The following is a 23,044-nucleotide window of genomic DNA, read 5'->3' on the forward strand; positions in this document are numbered from 1 at the left end:
TAACCCCGAACCAAGGTTCAGGGGGGGGGGGGGGGGGGGGGGAAAGGAAGATACGCGGAATTCGTTCATCGGTTTTTCGCAGAGCGCCTTTCCGAGCGGCAATGTGAAATCATATTGCCCAGGAGATTGAAGCGCAAATTCATTTAAAAGTGTAATTACACCACCGACTCCGGCGAGTCTCGCAAAGTCAGTTTTTCCGGGCATGGCGTGGCCCGAGCGCACGATGCAAATAATAATATGTTGCAAAACCGGGCGAAGCTCTCCGAGTCGACCGGTAGCTGACAAGCTATTAGTGTTGGTTTTCCACGCGTTTTTTCCCCTAACACCGAATGATAGACATCATGGCTCCAACGAGCGATTGGCGAGAGAAAAAGGAAACGAGCTTAAGAAGGAGTTAATCCGGTTAATATTTCTTGATATGAGAAAATCTGTTTCTCACTTTCTAAATGAGAAGTTTCTTGGAAATCATGATATTCCGTGTGGTTGGAAATATAATATAGTACACAATACAATTGGTACCATTGCGTACGGATTTAGTGTGATTTGTTGAGGGGGGTTTTCTTTCACTAACTCAAATTATGTTTATGGCCACGTAATTAACTCCACCATAAAACATCACACCATGCTATCGGCAAAACCATTCCCTGGCAGCTTAATCACACCAAGGAAAGGAACGTTATTTGTTTTTTGCCCTCGAAGAAAAGCGGTTGATGGCGCCCGGGGGGACAGAAAGATAGAACGTTCGTTCCTCATCAGCCATTCGCAACACGTACTGTCCATTTATCTAGTTTCGTTTAAACTTGCCGACCTCCTCCAGGGGGTCGGTCCGGTTGGCTGCGGTTGACTGGGAAATATTATGTGTCCTCCGGCCGACAAGGCGCGATAAATGGTTATATTGGTTGCAATAAAGAAAAGAGGAACGAACGAGAAAACAGGGAAAAGGGGAGGGCCAAGTGTGTGGAGCAGATATGATCCGGGTTTTCCCACTTTTCACCGTTGTCGTTGCCAAATGCCAAATAAACGGGCCGGCTTGTGACCGTTTTTTCTTCACCAGACCAGTGCGTCGACATCTATTTTGGCCATCGTTTTCCACGTTTCCACAACACAACAAAGCGCGTGTCAGCGGTGAGTGTCGATGGTGGTGGTTTCCTTTTAATTTCCACGTCACTCGAGTGAGGGGGGTCAACACAAAAAAAAAGGCCTGGGGATAAATGAGGATTGGCCCCCGGATTCTGTGTCCCTTCGGCTTCGATCAATCACGCTTCGGAGCCGAACGCAGCGGGCGGGTTTATCTTAATTGCGGTGTCGGCGCTTTTTCCATTCGTTCCTTCAAACAGCCTCCACAGGTCCGTAAAGCCTCCTGGAGTTTCCTCCGCACGTCAATTGCTTGAAAATGATTGCAAAAAAAAAACTCCTATTCAACTGTCGCGCGCGTGAAACGGAACATCGGAAAATGAATGTCCGGTGACCTTTGGCTAACGAGTTGTGTCGTGCTTTTTCGGATCACGGTCGAAACGGAAAAAGGTGAGCCCCGACCGTTTTACTCTTCACAGGTGGTGCAATAACCTATAACTCACCCGAAATCACGCGAGATGAGGGCCACACGAGAAGGCTACGTCGTTAAAAACCGTTCACTCTGGACCGAATGCAAAGACCAAATGGGAAAAGGGAAAAGAAAATCAAAATGTCCATGCCCTTTCAAGGACTGCGGGGAGGGGTGCGAAAAGTGTGGTGCGGTTTGGAGGAAGGAGGGCGGTTTGAAAGTTTTATGATCACGCTTCACCGGGTGGTCGACGAGAAGTCTCCCGGAGCGGTTCGGAGTCTTGACACAAGATGAAATTCATTTCACACCGTCTTTGTAAGAGACCTTGGGTTCTTGGGAGGGCTAGAGTGGGAGGAAGGGGGATGCGAAGGAGGGTAACAACTTCCTGTTGCTTTTTCCCGGCATTTTGTCGACGTGTTTCCCACGTCGACGGTGCTGATCGGGCCGAAAGCGGTTATGTTGCCATTTTTCAACATCGCTTAGGTATGTTCGATTCCGCATTCGCGTGTCACCGCTCCCCGCATGTCACGGGGAGGAGCATGGAGTGTGGGGGAGAGTAAAAATGGGAAGGTTGTCATTGTATGTTTATTCCCCTGCGCGGTGTCCCGGCCTGTTGTTATTGTCCCGTTGCGGAACCGTTTGACAAGCAACATCTCATCCATTCTCCCCCGCTTTTCCCGCCCGGGGTTTGACAAGCAAGTGCCAGACGGGTTGGCTGGCATTATAAGTCAGCGGAAAGGCCGAGCGGGGGGAGGGGGGGGGCGGAGAGGAGCCAAAGTAATATGTGGAAAACATCACCCACCGATTTGGTGAACAAACGCGCGCTCTCCCCACTCATTCTCCGCGTTTTCCGGTTTGCAAGCGCCCGGTTTCCCGGATGGTTTCGTCACGAAGAGAAAAGGTTGTGGTGCTTCCTTCACACGGAAAAGGGCACTCACATGGCCCTCTCGAGTGGTGGTGGTGGTGTGTTGCATGCCGTCATCCGCTTGCTCGGCCATTTGAACGATTGCTCCTACGTGGTTAACCTAATCCAATAATTCATCGGCTGCGCGGCGTTGTTTTGCTGTTTACCCATTTCGGTGTTACCCAGGTGTGTTGCTGCATTTGTGTGTGTGTGTGTGTGTTTATCGGACAAGGACGACGGACGGGCCAGAGATGGTTGAAAGGTTCAAAATGCTGTTTGCGTCGGCGAACAGACGAACGAAAAGAGATTTTCCGTTCAAAAGTGGTCCAAACACACGCGGTTAGGTTCGAAAGAAGTGTTTGCTGGATGGTCGAAACCATCATTATCATCATCATCATCATCAAGGTTTGGGTTTGGGTTTGGGTCTTCATTTTCCTTCCGCCCCGAGGAAGAAGAATGGAAAACCAGGTCAAGGTGTTTCGCGTTCGCTCGGAGGTGTTCTACATCATTGTCATCCATCTGATGGAACACAATACATACCTCATTCTTTCAACACTTTCTCTCTCTCTCTCTTTATTGTATCTGTTCCCTCTTTTTCTCTCGCCGCGAGTCAAACACACTGCGTAAGGCAAGGGCGTACTTGTTGGAGAATTTTCAGCTCCAGCTTTGGCCCGTTTTTCCGATTCCGGCCAACACACCGGTTGCACGGTTACATATATTTTCCCTCCCATCCCGACCACAAACCCCCCCCCCCCCCACACACACACACACATAACCTCTGGCACAGTGTACCCTTTCAACCCTTGGAGAGTGTAGGTCTGAGTGCCGACCAACGTGTTGCGTGCGGATGCCATTTTTTTTTGGGTTTTGTTGGGAAAAGGCTTGGCCAGCCAGTCGAGGGTCTTGCGTTTTTCGGGGCGGAAAATGGGGAAAAACAAATGTGTTTGTGTGTGTCGAGGCCCCCTCGGGGATTACTAATTCCGACCGATCGAGTCGAGGTCTCACCGTAGGTCTACACGCGTAAACACGCGAAACAGGCTGTGCGTGTGTGGGTGTGTGTTCGTGGGGGTTAACGGGAACGGGGTGACCCCACGGGGAACATATAACCTTTCCGAAACGACAAATGGCGAATTACGGCCTACTATTATGACGCGCTTTCCGATGTGCCCTGGAATGGGAAAGGAATGGGTGGAGGAGGGCGGGGTGAGAGAGGGTGGAAAGATAGGCCTACGAAGGACGACGAAACGGCCACCCGACGCACCCCGCGGCGGAAAAACCAATAATTGATTAATTCAACAAAAATGATGATTTATTGATATCGTGCGGTTAGTCTTCGGTTGTGTGTGTGTGTTTTTTTTTTCTTTCTTTTGCTTCCACCATGTTTTCTTGTGTTTATTTGACGTTGTCCAACTTCGGTGCACCGTTTTTTTTTTTATTTTTAAAGCGAGCAACATGCAGTGGCAGGCAAGCGGTTTTTTTTCGTTTTGCGGAAAAATGGTTTCAATTAACCTTCTTTCCCCTTTGTTGTACGTCCGCGGTCGGTTGTGGTTGAAGAATGTTGTTTTCATTTCGCTCTCTATGTTTTTATTTTGGTATCCCAATCTTTCCCCTTTCCGTCCGAACGCGTTGTGAATCCGGAAATGAGTTCAATTTTTATTGGACAGCGAGGAGAAAAAGAACCTAACCAAGTAAATAGCGTAACCTACAGGTCAAACATTAAAGCTATCTTTCAGAAGCCATCAGCATGATTATTAAACCGAACCGTGAATGCCATTTTAAATGATGAAAAATGGTAGACAGATTATATCAATTGAACGAAAACAAACAATTCTAGACAAGAAAGGCAAATTACGAAAATGGATAGTTCACCGTGTTTCAGTTGTAAATAAAAAGTAACATCAGCCAAGTCAGCAGGCCATGACGAAAACATCGAAGAAGTGTTGCGGTTTTTAAACGAATTCCGTTGCCCCGGTTTTTACTGCTGCAGCACCGGGCGTCTCCATTCGAAGGGAACCGCAAATAAATGTGGGAGCAAAACCGACGCCGACAACCGAAACTCGGACCATTTCGGTCGGCCCACCCAAGGGGGGGAGGAATGGGGGATTTGTTTCAAATTCAATCGAAATTTCTGCTCCGCCTACCATACCGGTGTGGTATAATTGATTTGGCAGTCGAAATTAAAATCGATTGGTTTCCATCAATTTCGACTCCCCTTGCCTCTTTGCCTTCGAGAAATAGAGGGTTTGTTATTTCACCTACGCGGATGGGGGGTGGGCTGATGGAGGCGCCCGGTGCGTCAACCCCACCCACCGTTGGGAATAAATATTGTTTTGTTTCATTATCGAGCTCGGAAAGATGGGTGGCTCCCGGATGGAAGAGATCTGATCTGGTTGGCAACGTTCCACAAATCCTGCTGCAAGTACCAGTTCCCTTCTGCTCATCGTCAGCCATCATAAAAGAAATATTATCCTTGCAAAATGTTCCCGAGCCAAGGACGGTAAGCACAAGCAATCAGCGTGGAATTTACTACAAGCTCTTTGCTACTCGCTATTTGGCGCCGAAAGCGGAAGGCGTCATTTGTCGATTGGCCAATGGAAGGCGCGTTTTCCGATTCGAAACGTCAGCGACTTGCGGAAAATTGATAATAGCATTTCATGCTTTTTTATTTATTCCTCGGAGGGGAGCGCACCATATTGAAGCGAAAGGCGAGCACTTTGTGAGGCTAAGATAAAATTGCAGATTCAACTGATTTCGTTTCCATTGGTTGGGGTCCTTTTTTTCTGCTCTCTTCCATCTCACACCATCACACACGTTTTAAGTGGTATTGATCGAAAATGGTGGCCTCACCGAGAAAGCGTCTGAGATTCGTACTTTCGCCCCACACAGTAATGATGGGGCCCATTTTCTTCTCCAAAAATGTTCCGCTTTCATATGGTAATCAACGAAAGGGCGATCAATTGCGCTGGGTTGAAGTTGAGTTGGGTTGGAGTGAGTGAAACGGTACGGGGTACGGTAATGCATGTTTCTGCGCCTTCGATTCGACTGCTATCGATTTTCGGTGGCGCCGTTTAGTGGAAACGTTTGCTTCCACGAAAAAAATTAAGGAATCGAAAGGTTGGTGGAGAATATATTTTCATCAATGCTGAACAATGTTTTAGACAGCGAAAAGCTCGCCGCGAAACGTTTAAGTTGTTCCTTTCTGTACTCTCGTGGAATGAAAAGCAAACATCAAAACCCCTGGCCCTGATTGCCCAATTTACTCGGCCCGACGACGCTTCCAGTTAACGAGCCGCCCTCCACGGTGCACGGGATGGGGGGAAACCTCCGGAACCGGAACCCCGCGGGAGGCTGGGCATAGGCAGGGAAATGGTACACATTTTTGTGACAGATACATTTTACCAAACGGGTCGTATAAGGGCCGCCGCATCCCTTGCGGCTGTAGGTGCGAGAAATGGTACCCGTCTCGGTCGGTATTCGGTTGGTAAAAGAAATGAACACGAGGCCTACAAACACACACCAAGCGAAGCGGGGGGAAGAGTGTGCGCGCGCCCCGTCAGCAGATTATTGTTCCCGAGTTTTTCTGCTCGGACTCACTTTTCACCATTAACCGACACAAAAAGGGAACGAATAAGAAGAAAGAAAAGCGGATGTGAGAGCGGGGCGGGCTCTCCACGGTGAAGACAAACACACGCTTGGTCCGTTTATGGAGCCCACTTGCGCCTTCCCAACCCCCCTCCCGAACCTGATCTTTCTCTCTCAGATGAGTCAGTAAAGGTCACGGGGAAACATTTCGAGGAACGAATTCACGAATTTTCCTTTTTTCCCACCTCCTCCCCCCCCGCTCCCTCCCCTCGTTAGGTGGACTCGGGCCGGGCGACCCGTTTTCCGTAGGATGATTTCTAATGCTTTACCCAACCATGAAATGACATCCACAAACAAGGCCACCAAGACTCGAGCGCCGGGTACTCGAGTGGTTTGATGTGTTGTACATGTGTTTCGGTGCTGAACCCGGCCAACCCGGGATGATTCCCATCGTTTCCATCTCCACCCTGTGCATGTGAAAGGCCCCTCCTCGTTTCACTTCCCCGAATGGTGATCCTTCCGAAACCGAAAGCCCGGGGCAAACCTCGAAGATGCCTGAATCGGAGTACGGTAATGATTTTAGTTTTCGTAAATGGGCACCAAAGTTTTGCTCCATCTTCTCTTCCCTCCACGGAGCGCTTGTGGGCAAAAAGGGGGGATTCGTGGATTTTGACAAACTTTGTCTGGCGACTGACACATCAACGTTATCCTTTCGTTGTGTGTGTCGAAGGGGGCAAGTGTGTTTGGAGATCATGTTAATGGTAATGTTTATATCGTTTTACTTCCCAATCCTCAATCGAGCTAATCAGGGCATCAGGGACGAAGCATTTGGGGCAGAAGGAAAGGGTGGAGGGTAGAATCGATCGTAGGCGGCCACAAAAAAGAAAAAGGACCACATCGATTGCGGTTGGCGTTGGTGGGGTCCATCCCTCCCCTCAGCCACAAAAGCGGAGCGCGCGCCTTGATTTTGGGTTGCTTTTGAAATTCGGTCGAGGTCGTGGGTTGTTAATACTCAACACATGCACATACACACACAACCCTACGATGTCCTTTCCAACTATTGAGACAAACATGTACCGAAGCAGGACGATGAAACGACGACGTCAACAAATCGGGAGTCGGTCGGAAAATGGCGTGTAAAACTTTGATCAAAAGGAAGCGGGAACGGTCGAGAATTCGGTTTGTTTGAATTTGATTACCGGTAATTCGACGCATCCGTCGAACGGGCGTAGCCTGGGGCCCTTATCCTTCCGCTGAGCTTGGCGCATGTTTTCTGCTGACGAAATTCGCCTCCGGAAGGAAATCGTCGCTTCAAGTTCGCACATAAAATTGAGCCATTCAAAAACGTAGCTTAACTGCGTAGCTTTCGTATGAAGTTACGCTTTGTGTATTTGTGTGGAAATTGTGTCGATAAAATGGGAGAAACACGGCAGTTTCTTGCAAGTAATATGTTTTTTCCCTTGACGGAATCATTGATATATTTGTGGGTTAATTATTTACACTCCAACTTCTTTAGTTTCTGCATGCGAATAAATTTATCTGATGCTCAGTCCTTACTTATATAGTATGCTATCCTGTATCTAGGATACCAGCCTACTACAACATCATAGCTTACTATAACAATCATAAAAAAGAAATCAGCGATTCGAATCTCAGTCGGCGGAGGTTCATAATTTCGATCGCTCTTTCTTCAAAACACAAAACTTTGATTCATCTTCACTTTTTTTCACTGTTGGACGCAACAGAGGCAAACGGCGTTAATTGTCCCCCTTCTCACAGGGGGTGCGCTTTTCCTTTTTGAGGTCGGAAATGAAAAAGGAGAGGCCACCACGAACACGAAATAGTAAAAGCGGAACACTTGTAGCTGGTAGAATTTCCGTTTGTTGAAACTCACTACGCGCCAGGGTCAGCTAGCAATCTTCATCATAATAACAACAAGGACGTGTAATGGGGTTGATATTACGTTTTTTTTCCCCGACATCATTCGCGACGGCTCGCGTATTCCCCACAACAAGCGTGAATGTCCAATGCCGCGTATATATAGCTGGGTTGAAAGCTATTTTGTTCTCTCCTTTTTCCGAGTAGGGGGTTCCTTTTTTGTGTTCAACTTGAAAAGAAAGCTTCCATTTCTATTCACCCCTTGGAAAACGATTTCGCGTTGGACTATGAAATGGACTCGCAAATAGGAAGGTTCTGTTTTTGTTTTTGCTGTTTGTCCTTCATGAAATAAGTTCGGTTTGTGGAACAGTATTTGGGTTGGGAATTTATGCAACTCCGGGACGTTCACGGGAGACGACGATGAACAGGTGCGTACGTTTTGTGCACATGGTTAACGTTCTCGAACCTTCGCTAGCTGCGCTTCCTCGAAATCACGATAGCGATACACTTCCGCAAAAGCCTTCACGGAGAAGAGAACTCGGGGCACGAGTGCTGTGTTTGTGTACGACTTGCGGAAGCATCCCACTCGAAGGACCTAAGGTGGTGCCTAAGAAGAAGGACGCACTTCTGGTGCATGTGCAAGCGGAAAATTGGTATGATGAAAAATGCACCCGCACACGGCACGGGAAGACATTTCGGTGACGGTGAACCATTTCCCCCCGGTTGGGAGGGCCAAATGCAATCACACAAATGGTACGTAAGGCAACAGGGACCATGCGTCGTCGTCGTCGTCCCGCGAGGCGATTCGTTTGACGGTGATGAAGTTGAAGATTATTTACCGCTGAAATAGTAATTACTTTTCCACTACAAGCGCGATACGGAAGATCCCCTTGAGAGGGCTCGTTGGCGCATGCATTGGTATTTCGCGAGATCATGTTCTCGTTTTTACTACTATAGCTAATTATTTGTCCTTCCCGCCCTTTCCCGCACGGGATTGAGATAAATAATTGTCAGCGCGGGGGTTCATAAACATTTGCCGCGTGTGACATTAATTTAGAGAACCATTTTGGCGCTGGATGGCGCTGGGAAATTTTATCGTTTCCGGCTAAACCACGGAAAATCGGTCGAAGTAAAATAGCGTAGCGTTTCACTGACATTTATCGGTGAAGGTTAAGGGTTTTGAAAGCGATAAAATTGACTAATAACTTCCTCCCCACGCAGTTAAGCGGAAGTTTGGTGCAATTTCGAAAATTAATGCAATTAATTTAAGGATGAAGATATCACGCGTGAAATTTCGACCTCACTTTTCGAGCTCATTAAAACTTCCACGCACGATAATGATATTTCCCCGATGCATCATCGAAGGCGTGTAGGCGTTGTGTTCAGGAATTTTCATCCACAAAAATGCAGTTTCGGGGAGGACCTCGAAAATGTGACACACACAAACGCCCGCGCTCGTAAAACGGAAGGAAATATGTGTATTAGTCCCATAAGCACCTCCTAAACTGCAGCAGGCAGTAAAACTCCCCCCGGGGAGGTTGGGGGTGTTCGACCTCTTCGGGCGGTTAGTGCAAAGTTATGTTCTTCGGTTGCCAATAAAATGGTGTCACTTGAGGGAAGCGAACACTTGCTTCGAGCTGCTCTGTCCGAGGACGGATTTTCGTGGTGAGATACATGAGGGGTTGCATCAAATTATGAGACGCTTTTTATACTTCGCTGAGACCCGCAAATCGGACATCGAACGATCCTCCTCCTCCCCGGTTGCCGTCTTTAAGAGGGCCGGAAGATCCTTAAGTGCCGCTGGCACACGAAACTGACACGCGGTGCCCGTCGGTCAGTAAATGAAAGACATATTGTTTATGTGTTTATTCGTTTCGCTCATAAGTTCCTTCTGCTCACGGGCCGGGGGGGAGATCGTTGAGGCGTCCGGGAAAATGCAGTACACGTCGGACCAGTGCCATTTCGGCGAGAACGAGAAGATGAGAGGGAGACAAGACAGAAAGAGAGAGCGTGTGCCGTTGAATGGGTGGCGGATGGAAAACTTTGGCGAAAAGCAATTAATTAGTAAATGAATTACAATCATGAAGACAAATGCCCCAACTTCATCGTGCGTTCGCGCTCGACCATTCCAGTTGTTCCCTTGTTCCGCCCGCTGCCTCTTTGTCAACTCAGCAACAACTTCCAGCAGCTGTTGTAACTAAGTGCCACGGCGCTGGCTGGTGTTTATTGTCTCTTCCAAATGGGACACGGGCCCACCCCTAAGCTGCGGTGGTGGTGGTGATGGTGATGGTATTTCGCAGGTAAAATGGGAGAAAATCTGTCCTTTCAACGATGGACCGGTTCGGACCGGAACGACGACAGGAAAATCGATCGTGTTTTATTCCATTAGGCACAGGACCGGGGCGGGCGGACGGGCGGCCGGTGGGTGGTAATAGCCGTAAAAAGTCATTAATTTTCAAAAGATCTTTTTCTTTTTTTGATCATGAAAGCACTAAAACGATTTACCTTTCGTTGCAAACTTCAAATGACTTTATCAATTTAATGATTGTTTAGGTTGGGAAATTATTGTCGTCGGCAAAAAAAAATGTCAACCTCGATTGATTTTCTCCCAACGCTCTATTGCCTCACCAAGGGTTAGTGTTTACGCTCGCGTGTGTGTGTGTTTGGTCATTTTGGCCACCAAAGCATGTCCGACGGTAGCCAACGGCGAATGAAACGAATCCCAATGTAGTATTTCGCAACAATATTACACGCTACAAGAACCAGGATGGCAGGATGTTGGCACCGCGTCGTCGTTGAATTTCCTCGCACATGTTTGTCCCCGAACGGGCGAAAAGGAAAAACGAAACAGGTTTAACAAGCCCCCTCCTGTCCGCAGGCGATGGACCCCGGGTTTTTACCGTCAAATCAAGTTCATCAAAGCGACAGCCAAGCGTGTGTGTATTTCCTCAACTTTTTGATTGCACGACCAAGCCTGGTTGGTTTTCGCTTCATATTAGGTAGTTGTTTAATTTGATTTTTACACGTAAAAAGTTGGCAAGCAAGATTGACTTGTCAGTGAAACTATTTTTAAAACGCAAAAGGGTCGCATTCCGCGTATCAAACGGTAAAACAGCACGACGCGGCGTGGGCACGCTTAAAACTCAGTAAAAGGTGGGCCCACTCAGTTTTCCCGCAGCCGCAAACTTGCACGAAAAAACCGGCCAGGGTGGGGGGATAAATGGCTATCGAAGGAGTGATAAATTGTGTGTGAAGTAATAAATCACACAGGTATTAAACCCGCCCCGGAATGCACATCTTTATTGCTCGCCCACGTCAATGTCTAGCTTTTCCCCAACCCACGGAAGAGGGAGGGTGAGGGTCAGGAAATCCATGTTTGAATGTTCGTGATCCCCCTCGACTCGCGTTATCGATCGAATTTTCATCTGCAGCATAGCCGTTTTCCTTTCGGTATCGTTATCGATCATCGTTCTCAGTCTGCAGTTTCCGCATTGAACTCGATAGTGCTGCAGTTACGTGGCATTGTGAGGATTTCCTTTGGCGACTTCGTTTCATTTTTCTTACTCTGATTTTCTTTGCGATTTTCTTGGTGTAGGAAAAATTGTCTTTAAAAGCCCGTTAATGTGTACTACTTTTTTTATATCGTCCCGCACATTCCTTAATTGATCCGTTGCCGTCAATGTAAATTTCTCGCCCCGAACCAACACTAACGTCATCGTCATTGTCAGCGTCATTATAACGAGGTGGCATATTATATTTTCCACTTCAACGTCCAGTGTGCCTGCCTGCCCTTAAATGCAAATAATGCCACACCGGGCTCTCGTGGTGGTCCCTTGGTCGGTCGCCGCTTCGCCCTTTAATTCAATTAATGTCAAAAGTGTCGGAAGGATTTTAGTCCACCGGCGGTGGTGGGTCGATTTTTCCAAAGCATCGGTTGGATGGTGCTGGTGAGCTTTAACAGTGAGCCCGGAGTTGCCCGGAGTGAGTCGATTAAAGTTACAGTTCTTGCACCGCAGAACTGAACTGTAAAAATAGAAAACTTTCAAGCAACAACATCATGGAGCTATGGAAAAGGAATATCAGACCGCATTTGAAGGAAACTCACCTGAACATACAGCCAAGACCCTGCTTCGAGAGGTGAGAAAAGTTCTTCCTACTGCGCTTCCCTTATGTGTGTGCAGTCGGGCTCGGGTGCCTGGCTTGGTGTGGGAAAGCTAGCTCCATAAAGGCTCTAGGCTTTGGCGTTTCAGTTCTTCTCCCTGTTTTTCCCTGCACTGGGACGCTCGAACGAAGAAGGTTGGTTGGAAATTAAATCCGACGACAGAGGAATGCGGAGCCGAATGCTTTTCCACGAGGTTTCCTTCGCTGCTAAATCCGAGCTATGGGTTATACGTCACTGTTGTTGCTCACTGGGGGAAGGAAAACCGATTGTTGCTGTTGTTGCGCCACAACTACTACTGGAATGGAGTCCTACGGTTGTTGTTGTTGTTGTGGTTCGCTCGAAACTGGCCACGGTTCCTGTTCCACTCGTTTACACCTGATGATGCAGCTCTTCGAGAGCCTCCCGGAGCCTTTGGCCACGTGATGCTGCTTGTGCTTGCGGAGGGTTTTTCCTTTCCTCGCTCGGTGTGCCTACTGCATTTTCCCTGCTGTGCGGGGTTTACCTTTCGCCACCGCCGGGTCGGGTACTAGAGACACATACGCACACAAACACGCACACACGCACACGCACGAAATCGGAATCGCTAACGCTGCCACACACGGACACACAAACGCGCGCGCATGGATTCACTGGCACTCTGGACGTCCCCGCCGTTCGCCTTCCGGATGTCCCATTCGGGGCGTGCAGTTGTTTGTTAAAATCGTTGCCGCTTGCTTGGCTTGCTTGGCTTGCCTGCTTGCTTGCGTGGAGCCTGTTGCCGCCGCTATTGTACACCTAAACTTTTCCTAATAAACGAACGAGAAAACGCTGTTGTTGTGTTCAGAGTAAGAGAGAGGGAGAGAGAGAAGAACCATGAGATATGCGGGAGGGGGAAATGGTGGGGCATGGGTTAAGAGAATATCTTCTATAAATAATTTGCAATATTCATGACTCAAACGAAAGGGAGGTGAACGTGGTTTAGGTCAAGAATAAAATAACGAACACACACACACACATAGACACGCTGAGGAAAATCGTTGAAATCCACATTTTTGACCACGTTGGTGGTGCATTAGTGAGTGTCCTTAACAAGCGAGTGTTGCAAATTTGAGCCCTCGCCGAAGCTGTTAAATGCATCCGACACATAAATCAACAAACACACAACACTGCCTGTGTGCCAACTCCGAACTCCTCCCGTTCGAAGGACGACGGTGGGAAATAGGGAATGTGTCTTGATTAAAAATATAATCCCGTAATTTCCCGAGAGGCCACGACAACAGACTCCGCTTTGTAGTATCCTTCGGATGGCGGTTCGTTCCATCCCCCGACAATAGTAATAACTCTCGCCCTCCGATGAGCGTGTGACGAAACGCTGGCAGAGGAGGGTCGTCACGGGAGGCCATGGAGGATTTGGCTCGATGTCCGTCTTCGTTCGTGATTTTTTGTGATCTTTCGCTCTCCCCACTCGCACAGATTATTGGTTCATTCATTTGGAAAGCATCACACACTGCTGGCAACGGACGCGCATAGGTATGCTGTTTTTCCAAAGTGTGGGGAGAGCACACAGGGGGGGTGGGGGAAATCCTCTCTCCTTCTCGAGCTTTCCCACACAGACGCACACCGAGTCACACGGTCATATATTTCCTGGTGGAAAACTCGCTCACTTTCCATAGCTCGAACTCGCGTGCGAGGGGTACTCATTTTCCAAACTCTCTCTCTCCCACGAATACACGACCGCAGGTCGCACACACACACACATATTTGTCCGGTGTAGCGAGAAAGGGGGCTTGGAGTGCAGGGGAGAAAATTTTAATACAGAGGAGAGAGCCGTGGAAATGGGCCCCCGTATGCATGCTGCTGCTGCTGCTGCTGGCCACCTGCACACCGAGCACACACTCACGCATACACACACACACACGCGCGCGCACACAGTGTGCACTCTTCGCTAACCCGTTTTTCATCGACCCGTTTCCAACACATTTGCTCATCCGCCAGCAACAGCAGTGTTCAGCACCGTCACAGCTCCGGTACGCAGTCCGGTACTCACATTCCGATGGAAACTGGGTGACACGGGGATGGCTAGTGTGGTCCATGTGTGACTGCTTTTTTTCCCCCATTCCTTTTCCTGCTAGGGAAAAATGCGGAACCGACCTCTTGAATAGGCTGCGCGGAAAACTCCTAGCTTTTGTACGCCAATCGATGACGACCGACACAAACAAAAGCCGTCCACATACAAGGAATACCAGTACACACACACACAGAACATACCTACACCAGCACGGAGGACAACTGTTTGCTGAAACAATCGACCGAACACTAACAAAGAAACACGACAGCAACAGCAGCAAGGATTGCTTTTCCAATTTCCTTTCTACTGGTGCTCGGGGTCCATCGTGTGTGTTTGTGTGTGTGTGCCGTATCCAGCAAAGGAGCAGAGAGGGAAAGAGAGAGCAAGATCGAGTGGTGCAGCATGTTACGAAAAGGGACGGCGTGACACTGGAAACATGTCTTCGTATTGGTGTGCAATGGTTGCTACGTTCGTTCGGTTTAGCTGGAGCGAATTTTCCCATACATTTTTCCGTCCTGTTTTTCAAGACCCTTTGCCTTTTTCCGGTTTTGGGATAAAAATCGCCAACGATAGCAACCCGGCGTCGGCTCCATCGATTCCCAATTAGTACGTTTTCTGCGGCAGGCATGTAGAGATTTTCCATTATTTGATACATTGCTCGTCGCTCTCTTTGCTGCTGGACTGGACTTTTCCAACCGCTTTCATCCGTTGCTCATTTTCACCGTCTGGCTGGCTCTCTTTTTCTCTTTCTGCTCGTCCGTCGTTTGACACCTGATTATATTTTCCTTATCGAATTTCCCTGCATTCCTTGCGAATGGGGCCTAAAGCCTAGCTGTGCACATGGGAAAGGAAATCGAAATCTGCAGCGCTCGAGGTTCGGAAAAACGCCAGCTATGAGGAGGGCACACTGGGGGAAAGTATGGTCCACCTGCGACCTTACACAAACAACGTCCCGGAACGTTTTTAATGATCGATAGCGATATGGAAAACACTTGCGACTTGCAACCCAAGCACCAGCTTTTCTCCGATCTCTCCCCTCCGGGAGGGTTTCTTAGGCTAAAGTCGTGGGTCACACACCTTGAGCACATAACATTTCACATTTTTACCCTTACACAGGTCACGCCTCTTCACTTAATTAACTTAGATGTTCGGACTTCCCCGGAGAGGAGTGAACAGTTTTTTATTCAGTTTTGACCTTTTCCACTGGCCGCAATTATCCTGTATTGTGTTCTGATTGTTGTTGGTGGTTACGAAAAGTTAGGAAAATCCCCAAAAACAGGAGGTTTGCAAACAGAAAAACACACAACAAATGTGAAAATTCGACACGCACACTAAACCTTCCGAATGCGCTACACACAAGTGTCGAGGGGGGCGGCAGGGACACACTTGCCACACGCAGTGGTGACGGGTGGAGTGGAGATGGTGGTGGTGGTGGTGGTGGTGGTGGAGTCCACAAAAACTGGGGGATTGCCCACGGGTCGCAACAGCAGGGAAAAGCAAAAGAACCGTGTGTGCGGGTGGGTTTTCCGACTCCGACTCCGACTGCGAACGTCACGAACGACGACGACGAGTGTGGTACTACTACGACCTTTTTCCTACAAGTGATTCCTTCGATCTGACCCGCACCTTTGCGAGCCCTTGGAGGGTTTACGGTGAATATTCGAGGTACGGGCCGCGCGACACACTCACTCTTTCAAACACTCCGTCCGCCAACAGCGCTCCAAACACACGAGCACGCACGCACGAAAATACTGCACGTCGCACGGGCGCGAGCTGACCATCGCCGGGGAGCGAACTCCGAAACTCCGTAGCGGAGTTCTCTTGCTGCTCTCTCCAGCGCCACATGGAGAGATGGATGCTCGCGGGAAGATTTCAGGTAACGCCGTCCGCGAATCCCAGCAGTTCTTGACCTGCTTTTTTCTCGGCTTTGCGCGATTCGGCGAGCTCTCCACCGCGGCTCCACGCCGTGTACACACACAGTCGGTCCATGAAGTCATCGTACATTTCTAGTACGTACATTTGACCCTCATTTATTTTTTGGGCCACTTCTTATCGTAGCCAACGACCGTGACCGCCACGATTGGTGCATTAGCCATTGGCACTCTGACATGCTGATAACGTTGAGTACGTAATACGTTGTTTCTTGTTCGAATCGTTTGGGCAAAAGAGGCCCATAAAACCCGATCAAGGTAGGCAGTTTTTAAGCAACAGTTAATGTCGTCAATCTGTTTCAAACTGTTCTCGTATGCTTTGGATTGCGAGGGTCAAACATCACAAATAATAAACTTGTACGATGCCTTTTTTGGTGAACTGTCCGGCGTTCTTCGTCTTCTTCGCGCGTCTGTGGCACTTTCTATGATTGTGTTTCGTTCTCTCCCGCGATCCGCACGTTTCTTCGCTGCTATTTTCTTATCCGCGAAACGGTTCACTCTCTCTCTCTCCCTCTCTTCATTCACTCACTCTTTCTTTTTTCTCTTCCTCCCTCACTCTATCTCTCTTGCGTTCGTTCCGGTCATGCGAGATAAAATCATCTCCGAGACGGGATCCGTCCTCTGGAGGTGCCTTTGTGCCCGATGATCCTTGGAATGTCAGGCGCGCCGCGAAGGGAGGACACCAGCAAACTGTTCCCAGGCGCTGATGATTTGTTGCTTCATTCGCTCGGGAAAGGGGGGGGTGGGGGGGGGGGGGGGGATCTTTAAGTCGCCACCCTGCCCCGTTTTGGTCATATGGGGGAAAGTTAAAAGTGTACGCTAACTTATATGCAAAGCAAACATATTTTTGGAGGTGGGACCAGCGCGCATCGGAACGCTTCCACCGGAGCGCCGGAGATGGAGGATGGTGGAGGTGGTAAAGAGCAGGATGTCTCCCGACAACCTGCCAACTCATTCCTGCTCTCCAGCCAAAAGCGCGACATAACCTTTTGGGAAAGAAAAAAAAACCACCCCTCCGTATTGCCGAGAGAAGGAATACTTCTCGAACACGGAATAAGTTCTGAAGCAATCGGCAGCGGGCGTCGGTAGGAAGACGCCCGCCCCGGGTTGGGTGATGGTGAGGTCACCCCACACTAGAAAAAGTGGCCAACCCTTCCGTTTGCAACGAAATCAACCATTGATTAGGGTTTGCCGCAAACGGAGAAAACTGTTTCCATCCAGTTGGGAACCGTGAACGATACGGATTTTGACGGATTTGACGCAAGATTGAAACTCGCAACACGCAGCAGCAGCAGCAGCAGCAGCAGCTCCACCAGAAACAGCAGCACACGTCGTGGCAGAACGGGGAGCCGTGGGCTCCAAACTTCGTTAAATTTCGATCCACGTACAAGGCGATTAGATTCGTGCCTCTTTTGGCCACTTTCCCCACGGTTGTTTAGTTGCGTGTTCGCCAAATAACAGATTTAACTCTCAAAATATTAATTTAGCAAACCCCTATTGACGTACCGCTTTGGAGGCAGTACACTTGCTACTGACTAGGGTCGGGAGTTCCAACCAGCACCCGATAGTTTCCCCATCAATCCGCGGTGGAGCTAACGTTCATCAAACGTTATCTGAACCTAGCGAACATATTCTTAATTTCTAATGTAATTTCCTTAAAAATCTGCTGGATAAAAAATAATAATAAAAAACAATAAAATACCGATCGATAATTTTGCTACTTCACTTGATTAGAAGTTTTCAAAGTGTTTGTAAAATTATTTGTCAAATTAATGATTTTTGAGTCACTCCGATCCAAGTTCCCCAGTTGGGGAGCCAAGGGGGTTCAATCGATTCTGTTTGTATTCATTTCACCCCCTTTTGTACGCGATGAATTTCCCGTTTTGTAGGATGAATGAACCTGTCAGCAACCCCCCCCCCCAGGTTATGAATGGATTCATTCGCGGAATGGGCTCCATTATGAAGTGGACATTTTAGGAACTGGAACGAAATAAATTTCATGCTGAGAATAAATTAACGGTTTTGCCATTTTGTGCAACTTTTCGAAATTCTACTGATTAGCCATTGTATTAAAATGTGTTTTTTTTACCATTCTAGATATCGTCAGACGCGGTACAGCTCCAGAAGGATTCGCAAGCGCGTCATCTTCAAGCAGGGTGATTGCAATGTTATCCAAGGAAACGTTGCCAAACGTCGACGGCGTTACCTACAAGTAGGTGGAAAATCTATCTATTTAAATGGAATATTTAGTTCTATTCTATTGCTTTTAAATTGACCGCGCTGTAATTTCATTCATTTTTGGTCCGTGATACCATTGGGGCTCCATAGGTGTCGCTTTGGAGCTCATGCGCTGTTTGTTGCATAGTTTGTGTTGTATTTCAAATTGACGGTTAAACGATTGACGGTTTTGCATTGCTTGTTTGCAGGACATATTTACCACGCTGGTCGATATTCAATGGAGGTGGACATTATTCGTCTTTGCCTGCTCCTTCATACTGAGTTGGTTGGGCTTCGGTGCAATTTGGTATCTGATAGCCTTGAGCCATGGGGATATTCAGGCAGCAGGAGGTGAGTTTAAATAAACTTTTAACCAAACAGCACTTAAAGCCCTTGTTCTATCCGTTTCAGTAGATGACAGTCACAAACCTTGCGTTACGTATATATATGGGTTCACGTCTGCCTTCTTATTTTCACTCGAAACTCAGCACACAATAGGTAAGTTACCACAGCTTGCCCGTAGGCTTCGCACTGGTCGATGCTCAAAGATTTCATTACCAAACCTCGCAGGATACGGAAATCGTTACATTACGGAGGAGTGTCCGGAAGGAATATTCATTCTTGCCCTGCAGAGCATCACCGGGGTGTTCATTCAAGCATTTATGGTGGGCATTGTGTTTGCGAAGCTGTCCCGCCCGAAGAAGCGCGCACAGACGCTCCTGTTCAGCAAGAATGCCGTCATCTGCCATCGGGACGGTGTGCCCTGTTTGCTGTTTCGCGTAGGCGATATGCGCAAGAGTCACATCATTGAAGCGCACGTAACGGCACAAATCATCCGCCGGAGGGTAATTAATAACGCACCGGAAGAACGACCGAACGAAGAAAGACGCCCGGTTTGTAATCAATCCTTATCGGCCGCTTCTTGTAGGTCACCAAAGAGGGCGAAGTACTTCCCTTCTACCAGCAAAACATGGAGGTCAGCTGCGATGGGGGTGATGATCGGTTGATGTTTATTTGGCCGACGATCGTGGTGCACAAGATCGATCGCGATAGTCCGTTGTATAATCTGTCTGCGCAGGATATGATTCGGGAGCGCTTCGAGATCGTCGTTATGCTTGGTAAGATATGATATAAAGGAAATCATATGATACATGTTTCTACAAACAAATTTTTCTTTTACTTTAGAGGGAGTTGTAGAGTCGACCGGTATGACCACGCAAGCACGCAGCAGTTACCTTCCGTCGGAAATTCTATGGGGCCATCGGTTTGAGTCGGTAGTTTCCTTCAAACGTGAAACGGGTGAATATGAAGTAAGTAAGACAAGCATTGGCGTGAAGAATTGCTCATATTACCGTTTTGGCTAACGTTTCAGGTTGACTACACAACTTTCAACAACACGTACGAAGTCGATACTCCGCTTTGTAGCGCCCATCAGTTGCGCGAGGTGAAAAAAGAACTCAATAAACAGAACGGGATTGTTGGTGAGTTGAAATTTGCAAAAAATCAAAAATATATTGTCCTTACTAATCCCCTTGATCCTTTCCAGTGGAGTCTTCCGATACCGACGAATCGGATACCTCGTCGTTGGATAACGCCTCGTCACGGAAAACTTCACTTAGCAATGGTTACCTCCGTTTCGCACCCGTCTACGGCAACACAAACGAGCAAACGGGAGTAACGAATGGGGTAGCCGTCGATCCAACGATGATTCCTCCAACCATCGTGGTCCCGGGGTCACAAACGGTTTCACCCGGAACCGAGCGCAAAAAGTCACTTCGGAAGCTGTCCATCAAGGAACCGTCGATGGATTCGTTGTGCTAGCATATCGGAGGTAAAGACAATAACATATATTTCAAATTATGAGCAGCGAGTGTGTACGTAGGTTGTGGTATGTATGGCATGTGTCTGAGCCACTCGCAACGAACGAACGTCAACCGCATCCCCGTGGTGGTTAGGTTGGCCGATGAGGAGACAATTTATCGTTTCCATTAACACGCGGGTGTTAATCCGTTACGATCCATCATGCCGGGATGGTGGCTGCCCTGATATTGATCTCATTTCGCACTGTCAAGATCCAATGTCAAGTTGGTTGTGGTTAGGCCGGAATGGTGTAGTGGAGGGAAGTTTGATACAGAGACGGACACGTGTAGGCTTATCGAAGTATAATTTCGAGAGGTTGATAGTTGGTTGGGATTTAACGCAATGCTGTGTCATACTGCTCGCCTGTGCAGAAAGGGGTCCATTCGTTCGAGTTGTCATGAAATGATACTTATGTGCATATGTTGTACCGTGGACCAAGGTTTATGGTATGCCCATTAAAAGAACAATTCAAGAGGAAACGAACCAGACTTTTTATTCAAATTCTTTATTGGAGGGTGACAAACATTGCCATCTCTCCCGGATGTTTTCCAACGGAGGACAACTTCAATAATTAAGTGTTTGCGCATTTTAAATAAAACCACTAATGAGAGCGAAACACTCTGCTAGTAAAATCAACGACCGGCAGACACAGAACTGCACTCATTAGTGTCGATCGTCGGAAGTACTTCCAAATTCAGAAGCAATGCCAGCCCATGCGTTGAGCCCCGAACTGGTGAAACAATTGAAAGAAACGTCTGTTTCAACCGGCCGAGGGGGAAGGTAACTAGTGGATAAAGGGAGAGCTATATGAGACGCATATTTGCATAGAGTTCAGGTGGGGGTTCAGGAACTGGGTAATTGAGAGCGGTGGTCTAGCGCATAGAATACAGAACACACATCGGGGCGGAACCGGTATCAGGAAAGCGCAATAAATCTTCCGAGCAATTGGCAAAGCGTTATGTTAAGACGGAACTCGTGGAGGAGAAAAAAGAAAGGGTACGCCACATCCTGGCGGTTTTATCCGCTCGGGAATAAATTGCTACACAAGGCAAGATCAAGGTGTTTCCGGTAGCTTCACTCGAGCGGCTGATAGGAGCACCGAAAAAAAGAAGAATTAAAACTCACCATACATTGCTGGCACGTGTACCATATGACAGATTAGCTATTCCGATCCCACATGGGTCGGCGGGTGTAGGGGGTCTGGTGGTTTGTCTAGAATGAAGGAAATTTATTGCGGCGATACGCTTCGCGGGTGTGTTATGATGTAAGAAAAAATTGGAATAATACCAGTGGCGTTCGTCGGGATCGATTCACGTGTAGGTAGAAATATGGCGCGTCGTGGGGGTGCGCATTGTCGATGCACCGAGAGTTAATTGTATAAATATTAATGTCGATAGCGTGAGTAAGCTGATAACCACGCGCCATCGGTCGGTGTGCACTGCGCTGGATCGTGTAGTCACTTCCCGTGATTGGACGCATCATAACAAATCAGATCTCATTTGTTTAGAGTGAAAACCGGTGCGATCGGTCAAATCACCACGCAACGGTCATTTCTCCGGTTGTACCACAGAACGTGCTATATGGTGCACTAATATGGGTCACTTGATACCACTACCTTTTGGTCGCACACAACATTCGCGTCAGACTCCGTGCGGTCTGCGGAAGTCGGTCATATTATTCAATCATCGTTGAAGGTCTAGGGTAAAACGCTGTCCTCCGTCGACTCTTTCGTTCTTGATGGCGTGGCATGGAGAAAACGGTATGCAAAACTAGTAGTGGCTGACTGACATTGGTCTGGGTTAGTGGCCAGGCGCATCGTCCGCACCAGCATTTAGATTGGGTCCATAAACACCCATCGCACGGAGCAGAACCGACAAGTGGATTAAACTAGACAATTCGATTGACATTTGCCTTCGTCGGGGTGGAAGGTTGCGTTGGCCCGGTCTAAGGTGCCTCGTCTTGTGTTCTCGGTGGGTCTATCAACCCGGGGGCCCGGGGGTCGTGATGTCAAATTGACGTTATGATTCTGCGGTCATAGTTGCTGTCCGGGTGTTCATTGATAGCGATTCAATTAAATCACGCCTCACAAAGAAGGCAGAGGGAAGCTGCCCGGAGCTGACCAAAGCCTACCTCGGTTGGCTAATCTTTCTCGGTCGATTGTGGTGGAGCGCCAGCGTGACACTTTGCGCGTGAAATGAACGATCTATTTTCTCGCCTCGAACCGGACCGGACATGTGCTAACTTCACAGTTCGCTGGATTGATCCCCGGTCGGTCACGGCGGGATAAAACGAGTCGTTCGCCGAAAGGGTCTGTTGTGGCCGGTGGGACCCCTCTGTCCATCTCTCTTTCTCGTGCAGTCCGAATATCTCGCAGCTTGGTGACAACAATTGACTCTGGTCTAAATTAGTTGATCTTTCCTCTACCTCAGCTCAGGCCATCCGATCAGCAGCGCGCTACTTGATGTCTTCATGTTGGCGTGCTCCGTGTTTTAGCGGGCGTGTGCTATCGGGACAGGACGGGGGGGACACATATTTAGTATGGTTCGTCAGTTTGATGCGTGCACTAGTGGAACCGACCAAATCGGCCAACCCAGGAGCGGTAGTTGTCGGTTAGCGTTTGGTGCGATCGCAGGTACTAGGTTTTCGGTTTACGGTCAAGGGTTGTCTCTTGGAGGATGATCTTGATTTGCGAAGAAAGTGTTCTAGCCAAAAGGTTTACATTTAAGTATCCTTCAAGCTGAGTGGCGAGGAAGACGTTCCTGGGGTTTGCGTGGCTTCTGTTTAAGTGGCTCAGACTCAAGCAATTTATCCCTGCGTGTGCCGTTTTAGTGTAGTTGTACGTTCCGTGTTGCATTGCGTAACAAGAGGAGGATGTTAATTGAATTTAATTAATTTGAAAATTACTCTACCCCACCCATCC

General features: G+C 48.3%; 1 protein-coding gene across 2 annotated transcripts in view; it reads left to right on the forward strand.

The window, feature by feature from the left end:
• Positions 1-23,044, forward strand: part of LOC131259052 (G protein-activated inward rectifier potassium channel 3-like) — a 56,581-nt gene that overhangs the window by 32,952 nt on the left and 585 nt on the right. The window contains exons 2-9 of one of the 2 annotated variants that reach the window (XM_058260465.1): positions 18,145-18,259; positions 18,474-18,615; positions 18,679-18,762; positions 18,835-19,109; positions 19,193-19,382; positions 19,450-19,574; positions 19,637-19,745; positions 19,811-20,095. In XM_058260465.1, the coding sequence (XP_058116448.1) occupies positions 18,145-18,259; positions 18,474-18,615; positions 18,679-18,762; positions 18,835-19,109; positions 19,193-19,382; positions 19,450-19,574; positions 19,637-19,745; positions 19,811-20,085 (1,315 nt within the window). In that variant the 3' untranslated portion in view covers positions 20,086-20,095. Of the gene's footprint in view, positions 1-18,144; positions 18,260-18,473; positions 18,616-18,675; positions 18,763-18,834; positions 19,110-19,192; positions 19,383-19,449; positions 19,575-19,636; positions 19,746-19,810; positions 20,096-23,044 lie in introns of both variants that reach the window. The other variant, XM_058260466.1, reaches the window with a different exon arrangement.

Source organism: Anopheles coustani, chromosome 3, assembly GCF_943734705.1.
Source record: "Anopheles coustani chromosome 3, idAnoCousDA_361_x.2, whole genome shotgun sequence".
Lineage (NCBI taxonomy): Eukaryota > Metazoa > Arthropoda > Insecta > Diptera > Culicidae > Anopheles > Anopheles coustani.